Here is a 10,270-nt window from a genome sequence, read left to right on the forward strand (position 1 = left end):
TTCTCCTTATATTTTTGGATGAAATATGATGCTTTTTCAAAGAACAATCTTTTTTTCCATGCATGGAGATAATCCATGCCTTTCCTGGTTACCGAACAAGGGCTTGGAAATAAAATTCTTATTTCCAAGCTCTCAATCAGTGATCCAAACGCCCCCTAAGAATAATACCACTAAACCAACAACCGTTTAATGATTAAATTTTCTGGAAATTAACAAAAAGTCTCTTCAAAGTTCAGGATATTCACAAAAAAACCCCATGACTTTGAGTATTCCCAAAAGATCCTTTCTTTTTCTGACAAGTTATTTTTCAGACCTTTCTGACATAAAGGTGATTGATATTGACATAAAGGTCACAGATATTAACTGGGCCGACTCTCAGTTTTTAAGCGAAAATACCAAATTTTAAGCGAAAACCCATAATTTTAAACGGAAAAGTCAAGCGGGAAGTACATTTTGTAAAATAAAATAAACTAACGAGTCCAAAGTGCATTAATTGAAAAGTACACTGTCAGGATTGAAAAATAAGTTGTCAAAAAAAGGAGGGACTATCTGGCAAATTCAAATGTCAGAGGGTCTGGGATGTTTTGAAACTTTTAGGAACTAAAAAAATAATTTTCCCTTAAATTTTTGTTAGAACTCAAAAAAATTGTTTTATCAAAATGATTCCACATGATAGATGGTTTTTTAAGATCCAACTTAATTTTGATGAAGTTGTAAACATAAAAAAAAAGAAAAAGAAAAGAAAAAGAAAAAAAGAGAAAAAAAAAGAAATGGAATGAGCCACCTATTCATTCAGCATTTCATATAGATTTCAATGCTGAGAATCCATGGCTATAATTACTATAAGATATGCTTATAAGTACATTATCATATGGAACACTAAAGTGAAAGGGTTCGGTAAATGGATAAATAATTAATGACACAATTATTCTATTCAATTCTATGTGAAATGACCATCCTAGCTATATTTATTCTTTATTTATTTATTTTCAAAGCATGTTTCCACTAAATCAGAGTTACTTCATAATTATTGAATAAAATCAAGTATAACCAAAAAAATAAAACCATTTGCTTTGCCTACTATTCCTCAAGGGAAGCACTTAATTAAGTTTTTTTTTGCAAGAGGAGCTACAAGTAGCTAAAAACAAAAAAGAAAAACAGAAAAGCACATCAGAAGTTACAAGGAGAAGTTTGATGAAAAACAAAGATCATCGAGCCAGCGCGGACGATCGCGGCCCTTGGGCAAAGAGGGATAAATGAGGATTTAGGCTGCCGAATTGGGCAAGGATGTCAGTAATACAGTTGAAGTCGCGATGGATGTGCTTCCAAGAAAAATCAGGCCACTTGCATGAGATACTTTTGATAGAAAGAACAATATCAGAGGATCGCCATGCAGTTACATTGTTGAAATCATTAATCAGATCGATCGCGCATCTGGAATCAGAGAAGAGCTTGCTGGGAGACCAGGCATTCAAGCGACATTGCTCTAAGGCAAGTAGGATGGCATGGAGCTCGACGTCAAGAGAGTAAGCGCAAGTATCACCAGCAGCTCCTGCAAGCAGAATGGCATTACAATTAGTAGTGATGAAAAATCCAAAGCCAGCCTTACCTAACAGAGGATCCCACGCCGCATCCGAGTACACCACGATTGATAAGTGGGGAGATTGTAGACTCAAAGAAGTGTTCCTGTAGAAAAGACCATGCACAGAAAAATAAGCTTGGATACCTGTCCAAGCTATGGCAGGGATCTGATTGAAATTAGGCGGGGTTTGACGAAAGCTTTTATGGCATCTTGAAGTCCAAATGTGCCAGGTAACCGAGGCAATAAGGGCCTTGGCGAAATCACAACTAAAAGCACAGATGAATTTGCAAGTAAGCCAAGTGCCATTGCTGAGATGGGTGTGGAAAGAACGATCCAAGCCCAACCAATTGAAAGTGATATCCCAACAAATTTTCGCATAGCGACAATGCCAGAGAAGGTGCTCAGCCGACTCAAGAAAGAGGCCACAAAAATGGCAAAATGTAGCAGGCCCGATGTTAATATTATAGAGATAATTGCCGGTTGGGAGCTTACCATGAGCCAATTTCCAAACAAAAGTCTTAGTGCGAGGATGGACTTTGAGTTTCCAAATGAAACTCCAACCATTCCAAACATCAAAATTAAGATTTTCCGAGTTAAGATGATCATAAATAGTAGCCATAGTAGAGGCCAAGGAGGTGATGGGGCGCCAAACCCATTCACTCTTGGCCTCAATATCGAAAACAATATTATTAAATACGACATGACTCAAGTCGTCCCCAAACAGGGCAGAACACACACGAATATTGAGATCACCGTTAAGCACAAAGGAGTTAATAGAGATGTCGTCAATTAGGTTCATACTTATAAAAGTTGGCTTATGGCTCAGGGGAAGATCAAGAAGCCAAGGATCCTCCCAAACATTGGAAAGGGTGGGATTACAAACAGCCATATGAAGATTGGGCCTGATAATTTTCACAGTTTTAATGATGTCTTTATGAAAATAGGAAGTATTAGTATGAAAAACATCACCCAAATATTCCAATTGTCATACTTGTGGAGAAAAATAGAGACCCAATGTTTGTCCTCCTTGTTAATAATCGAAAACACATGTTTGGCAAGAAAAGCAATCCTGACATTTCTAAAGTTGCGGAGGCCAAGACCCCCTCAAGTTTAGATAGAGTAACTGTTCGCCAACCAATAGAATAGAAACCAGCATCCCTGCCATGCCTACCCCAAAGGAAATTGCGCGCAAGCTTAGAGATGGAGTCCAAGACAGAGTCAGGGAGATAGAAGTTGGGCATAAAGTACACTGGAAGAGAGAAGAGATAGGAGTTAAGAAGAACAACTCTATCAGCTTGGGAAATAAGTGAGTGCTTCCATGCCCCAATTGAGGAGGCAATTTTATTAATCCGAGAATTAAAGTGGTTAGTTGGAATACGGGAGGGAGAGGAAGGACTTAATTAAGTTAATGGAAAACGAATCCAAGCACTCTCCTGATGACATAATAGCTCTAGAAGCTCTCTCTTGCTTTGCACATTGGTTCTTAAAAACACAAAGCACATTTTTTATTTTCAAAGATGTAGACTCCATGTAATAAAAGCAAGATAGTAATGAAACAACTAATGCATGCCCACAATGCAAAACTTTCTATATGAAAGTCTCACAAGTAAAAGGTTAACAAAGTCTCTGTAGAGACATTTCAAAACATTACACACACACACACACACAGAATATATAGCTTAAACATCTATTTATATATATAAAAAAATTAATCAAGATTTTATGATAAATCTTTTAATAAAAATCCAAAGATTAAAAAAAGAATAAACAAATAGCTAGATAAGCTTGTAACTTGTAAGGCTAACAGAGACTCCCTCAAGTCATCTCTCTCTCTCTCTCTCTCTCTCTCTCTCTCTGTGTTATATGTCCTTTGGGTATATCCATGATATAATGTATTTTTATTAACACCAACAAACTCTTTATCCCTCTCTCACTCAATGTCTATAATAATCAGTCTCTCCACTCAAGTCTCAACACACACACACACACACACACACACACACACAGCAATCATGCAACACCCATACACCAATATTTCCTTGAGAAGAGAAAGAGGAGAAGATGATGAAGAAGAAGAAGCTCACTTGAATAAGCACCACCCCTTCTCCTCAGCAGCAACCTTAACTTACCATTTTTACACCATCCCACCACCACCCTCCCCTCCCCTCAGAGAAGCCCTTCCCCTCCTTACTCTCAGTCCCACAAGACCCTCATCTAGATTTCAAACTACATCTTTACATCCTAACATTAATGGACAACAAGATTATTATGAAGAAGGAGAAGATGATGATGATGATGATGATGAAGATGATGACCAACACCAACACAGACGACGACGACGACAACAACAACAACAACAAGAAGATGAAGATGAAGAAGCAGTCACTGTTGCTCTCCACATAGGCCTTCCAAGTCTTAGCAGGACTGCAAGTGATCTCATATCTAGACTCAACTCTTCCTCCTCCACAACTACTACTCCTACTCTCTCAATGACCGAAGACCCTAAACAAGGTCCTCCTCATCCTCATCCTCCTCCTCCTCCTCCACCTCTCATAGGAGGAAGGCTGCACAAAGGTCAATACTGGATACCAACACCTTCTCAGATCCTCATTGGTCCCACCCAGTTCTCTTGCCCAGTTTGCTGCAAGACCTTCAACAGATACAACAACATGCAGGTCAGTCACTCACTAACTCACTCATGCATGTGTTCATCTTAATTCCTACAGCTCTCTCTGTCTGTCTGTCTGTCTGTCTGTCTCTCTCTCTTCTTTTGTCCGGTCTCAGTTCTAGTGCACTACTACTACTACAAATATATATATAATACTACTCCCTCTCATCACTGTTCTTTATCAGCACTTTCCTGTTCTTCTCTTCACACACTCTTCACACAGAACAAGTACCATTACTTCCTTGTAACAGTGAATCTCCAAGTTAGATTTCATGTGATTCTTGGTTTCACTGACAAGATCTAGGCCTGCAGCCACATCACTCACACATCTTAATTTACGAAACTAATTAGTATATATGATCCGAAAAAGGATTTCCATCTTAATTTCTTCAATGCTACATCCTTTTTCTCCTCCTCCATCTTCTCTTTATCAAACCTTAATATTGTTTATGCATATATTATATATACATAACTGAAGTCATGTTTGATGAACCCGTAGATGCACATGTGGGGACATGGATCACAATATAGAAAAGGTCCAGAGTCACTAAGAGGAACTCAACCAACAGCAATGCTAAGGTTACCATGTTACTGCTGTGCTCCTGGTTGTCGGAACAACATAGACCACCCAAGATCAAAACCATTGAAGGATTTCAGAACACTTCAAACACATTACAAGAGAAAGCATGGAATCAAGCCTTTCATGTGTCGAAAATGTGGCAAGGCTTTTGCTGTCCGTGGAGACTGGAGAACTCATGAGAAGAACTGTGGCAAGCTTTGGTATTGCTCTTGTGGATCAGATTTCAAGCACAAGAGGTCTCTCAAAGATCATATCAAGGCTTTTGGTCATGGTCATGGTGCTTTAGGTATTGACTGCTTCGATGAGGATGATGAACCTTCGTCCGAGATCGAACAAGATTAATTGATACTTTATATCTACCTACCAATCAATTAATTTCAATCCATGATCATGACAAAGAAGAAAGAGAAGATGATGATGATGATGGGGATGGATAATTTAGTATCTTGTTGATGAGTTTTATAGTTTGATATGTTCATGATCATTTATCCAAATATAGAGCAAAACACAAAGATGTGAAGCCCATCCCTGATGAGTGAATGAATGCTCTATATATGCTTTGTTAATCTTGGAAATGGACTTGTGGTAATTGGTTTAGTTACCTTTTTCGCAAAGTTTTCATTTCTTTTATATATATATATATATATATGTTTGATCATGTTAATTACAAAATAAAGCTTTGGTATTATCAAAGGCTAATCATAAAAATGTGGGTGGATGCATCAGTGTACAAGAGACCGTGCAAAACTAAGAGAAGGGTGTTAAGTAAGCTTTATAACACCTGCAAGCAAGCATATCAGCTTTTTGTGGATTTGGACAATAGATGTTATATAAAAGAATATTGTTGATAGAAAGAACACATACTATGAGATGTTATAATCAAAATGATTAGCATCTCTTACAGAGAACGTCCCAAAAATCAACTCAGAGAGAGAGAGAGAGAGAGAGAGTGAGTGTGTGAGATTGTACCAAGATTTGTGCTTAGATTTGGTCTTATTGCAATGAAGTGCAGCATATATTGAGAAAGAGAGAGAGAGAGAAAAAGGTACATATGATATAGGATACAGTACTTGTGAAGGCATGTTAGAAGTTGTGAAGGTGAGATTGCAGTGAAAAGATAGATCTCTGATATAGTTCATTCTCAGAAGCGAGCTGGAGAGAGAAAGAGGAGGATCTGTACCAAGGGTTGTACTTCGTTTTGTTCACTGTTAATGCAATGAAGTTCACTATAACTCTATAAGCGAGCGAGAGAGAGAGAAGAGAACAGAGAGCAGTCAACAAAAGTTTTATGAGAAGTCCCTTTCAGGCACAATATTCACCCATGAAAAGAGTAATTGAACTGTGGAGGGATTCAGTACTTTCACATCTTGCTCTTTCCTCTCACGCTAACCTTTATTATTATTATTATTATTATTATTATTATTATTTAACCTATCATCATCTGCAAACAAATCTAGTTATATGTGTGTATTATTTGGCTGATTAGTGCCATTGTTTCCCTTAACAAAGAACTCATCTTCTCCGTCTCTCCCAATCAAAACAAATTTCAACTCTGTAAACAGTCCAAAAAATATAAATTTCTCAATTTTCAAATAGAAAGTGCATATTCACACACAAATATATATATATATATATATATATATATATATATATATATATAATATCATTTATGTTTTTTCACCAAATAGAGCCATTGGATCACTAGGAAAGATATGAACATGCATAATACTTGATAAATTCGTGAACGTGAAAAGCACACATTTAACGACTAAACCACTGCATTACATCACTCACTTTCATATTTTCAAAATATACCATCATCTACGACTCAATTCTCATCATTCAGAAAGTAACTTTTAATAAGGACTCCAAAATCCAACTACATCTCGATCATTTATAACATCATTGAAATTAAAATGCATTAATATACAGTAAACATCAACAATTGTGCGAGGAGATCTGAGCATAGTTTTAGAATAATAATAATCCAAAAACAAACAAGAAGAAAGAGCACAAAGGGACATAAGGGTTGTGTCATCCATCCCTTGTCTGCTTTCAATCCCAAGGCCCCCTCCTTTGTGGACGGTGGTGTATGTCAAGACTAATTCATTCTTTCTGTTCACATTCCAACATGAGGGGGACAAGCCTGTCTTCATTCTGTGTAAGCATGAGGCCTCTGAGAGAGATGTTGGGTACAAGCTCGTTTACCTACCTACCAAACCTCTCTCTCTCTCTCTCTCCTTCATTGAAGAGTTTAATATTATGTGTTTCTCTTTTAACAAAAGGAAAACATAAAGAAAAGCAACGTTTACACACATAAAAGCAAGAGAACATTCCTGAGACTAAGATCAGAGCTCTGGACTTGGGACAGAAATCAAGTGGAAATTTTTTTGAATTGATCAGAGATCAAATAATATATTTATATAAAAAAATACAATTGAAAGTAACTAATAATATAATAAATGTTAAGTTAGTAAATAATGGATACTCATACATAAGTTTTTAAGTTGTATCAAGATAATATCATATGTTAGGTTTGGATTAAACTAACCTTCTTATACAGTGTTAATTTGATGGGTTTTTTTTTATATCTCCACACAACTTTTTATAAAATGTTCAAATTGAGGATGGAGGGAGAAGAAAGGGACAAACTGATCAAAGACAAAAAAAGAAAAGTTTGAACATGTTATGATAAAAAGAGCATTTTCCCCCTCTCACCAAGACCATGATAAAAGAAAAGCTAACGTTTGAACCTATAAATTTTTATTTTCTTGGTACATATGATGACTATAGAACATTAGACTTGTTCCCACATAAATTGCTTTAGGAACATTGGCACCAGAGAAATAAAGATCAAGGTATAACATGCATGAATCTTATCAACAGAACTAAAATGAAAGCAGTCTTCATCCTTACAGAGACGCTTAAAAAACACACATACAAACAAACAAATGCTTACAAGCAGTGAGACATGAAGAAAGCACTTTGGAACAGTGCAAGAAAATAGCGGTAGTCAGTGGAAGCATGCATGGATTTCAATGAAAGGCGTGAAAGGCGAGAGAGACTCAAGCTCCACAAACAGTTTGAGCAAAAGAGTGGTTGGATAAATTTAATGCTATTAAAACCAAAGAAATTAATCACAGAAATTGCAGATATTTATGTACTAGTGCATAATTACTGAGACCAAAATAAATAAATAAATAAATAAATAAATTAATTAACAAGGGTTCTGATTGGACTAGTGCAAGTCAAAGGAAGCAGGTGCTTGCGCATGGAGAACATCAAGCATGAGAACTCACTTTCAAACTCATTACATGTACTATTCATTGGGGGAGGTGGAACCCTAGAAATTAATGTGGGACGGAGAGTGAAGGGAGAAAACAAACACAGTGACCACCCCACCAACTTCTTTTTGAAGTTGGAACATTAGACTTGGGTCCACCACACAGAGTACAATTTAGACTCTTTTGTCCCCATGTTAAGAGCACACAACCAATTCTTCCTGCCCCTGCCCCATCAGGCCCACATTAAACACAACAACCTCTCTAAAGTGTCAATGCAAACCAGCAAACCAGCAAACCAGAAATGTGAGTACCATGCTTATATATTCATGTCCATATTTACTCTTTTAACCGATGTCAGACTATTACTATAGCTAAACAAAAATACCAAGATATACACAATAAAAATCAGAGAATCATTGGTGCAAAAATTGAAAGAAGACAAATAGTTTTACCGAGTTGATTTCACAAGCTAACTTGTATAGTATAAATAACGTTACTTACCAAATGATGATGCGGCTTGTGTGTGGTGAAACTCAAAGGTCCAATTTCCTGATAAAGATCTTGAATTTATCTGTAGCTTTTTCTCGAAGCAAAAGAACCTCCAGTTGACTAGCAACATCAATTGTTACCACTAATCCTATAAATGACCATCAAAGTGCAAGCTATTGTCATTTCTGAGACCAAAATGTAGTTAAGTATCAGAAAGATATCAAATCACAAACCATTAAATGTCCAACAAACTTTGTTTTTTGAAGTACAGCAAATGAATGACATTTAAGTGCGGAACTTAAAGGAATAACCAGAGAGAGGATATTACATAAGTGATCTAAAACCCAGGCCTTTTCTCTGAATTAACAACTTCAGAGTTCAGCTGGGGATGCATTTACTGAGAACATGACGCCATAAATTCACTTTCACCCATTGGTGGCCGATTGACAAGTCCATAGGTCATGATATTTTCCATCAAAGTTCAGAGATCATCACTCAAATACCACATCATCCGCATATAATATATTGACCACGTGAGACATAGCTTCCCCTACAATTACTACAAAAATATGAAACAGGATGGTGATCGAAGCCATGCTGCTGCATATAAATGGTATCAAGAGTGCAACTGAATATTTAAACAGAGTGGAGTGAGCTAGTGAGGTGCTATGTGTTTGGTGGACGGCCAAAATCTAGGAAAAGGACAAGTATGAAATTAATACCTTTTAAAGTAAACTTGAGCACGATCACTTGCACATTCAATGGATCTCTGAATTTAAAGAAAACAGTGATACACAAACATGAATACTAACTACCACCGGTTCCATCCAATGTGTTGCTGTAGTGTACAGGCCAGTAAAATTTAGCTAAGATGATGGTGAATCACTACAACATTAATATTCACAAAAATAATGAGAACAGGAACTAAATCTGAGTATGGATATAAGAATCACATGAATCCAATGAGAAAAAGAGAGAGAGAGAGAGAGAGAGAGAAACAATGCATGAATGATTCAACAACCAGAACCTATGAAGCTAGTACTTTATTTTTTCCTAATGTCCATGGCTAACTGTTCAAGCACCGTTTGTTTGGGTTTAGGTCGAATGGGTGGGCAGTGCATGTCTCTCCTTCAATTGGTCCATACATGGTCTAGAGTGTAGATGTAACAAATAATGCTTCCCTTCCCAACGAAGTTTAAAAGAACACCACTCTCTTTTTCTCCTTTAGCTGATGAATGCCTTTGGTTCTCTTTTTCAAGAAGTATGGTCATCCTTACCCCATTATATCAAGATCAATTTCCTATAAAAGAGAGGTATTGAGTGTTCTAGAAGAGATGGTTGGCTATAGTTTCTGCAAAAACGCCCATAACTTGACTACCCTAAGCTTCCTACTGCATGCACTATGAATAGGAACCAATCCTATCAAGAGCCACTTTCCTCGATGCAGCAACAGAGGACCATAAACACTTTTGAGGTGACTGATCTTTAGATGAAATCATATGTCATGTTTTTGATAAGTCTGAGAGATGGCCTCACCATCACTGAGTGAGTTTCTAAATGCTGCTTGTATAACTAGATCTCAATCTAGAAAGCAAATCTAATAGAATCACAAACTGCACTCTTGACTTGAAGCCATGCAATCCTGGATATCCTTCCCATCTCACAAC

At 36.9% G+C, this 10,270-nt stretch overlaps 1 protein-coding gene across 1 annotated transcript; it reads left to right on the forward strand.

The window, feature by feature from the left end:
• Nucleotides 1-3,523: 3,523 nt before the first annotated feature.
• LOC120260601 (zinc finger protein WIP2-like) lies at nucleotides 3,524-5,466 on the forward strand. The gene is made up of 2 exons (XM_039268110.1): nucleotides 3,524-4,257; nucleotides 4,750-5,466. The coding sequence occupies exons 1-2, from the start codon at nucleotides 3,595-3,597 to the stop codon at nucleotides 5,170-5,172; spliced, it is 1,086 nt and encodes a 361-aa protein (XP_039124044.1). The 5' UTR covers nucleotides 3,524-3,594; the 3' UTR covers nucleotides 5,173-5,466.
• The last annotated feature ends 4,804 nt before the right edge of the window (nucleotides 5,467-10,270 follow it).

Source organism: Dioscorea cayenensis, chromosome 5 (assembly GCF_009730915.1).
Source record: "Dioscorea cayenensis subsp. rotundata cultivar TDr96_F1 chromosome 5, TDr96_F1_v2_PseudoChromosome.rev07_lg8_w22 25.fasta, whole genome shotgun sequence".
Lineage (NCBI taxonomy): Eukaryota > Viridiplantae > Streptophyta > Magnoliopsida > Dioscoreales > Dioscoreaceae > Dioscorea > Dioscorea cayenensis.

Bases quoted from the DNA above. Each gene is read 5' to 3' on its own strand.
- LOC120260601 (XM_039268110.1), top strand. From the start codon at position 3,595: ATGCAACACCCATACACCAATATTTCCTTGAGAAGAGAAAGAGGAGAA. The intron at 4,258-4,749 runs GTCAGTCACTCA...ATGAACCCGTAG, and splicing joins ACAGATACAACAACATGCAG to ATGCACATGTGGGGACATGG.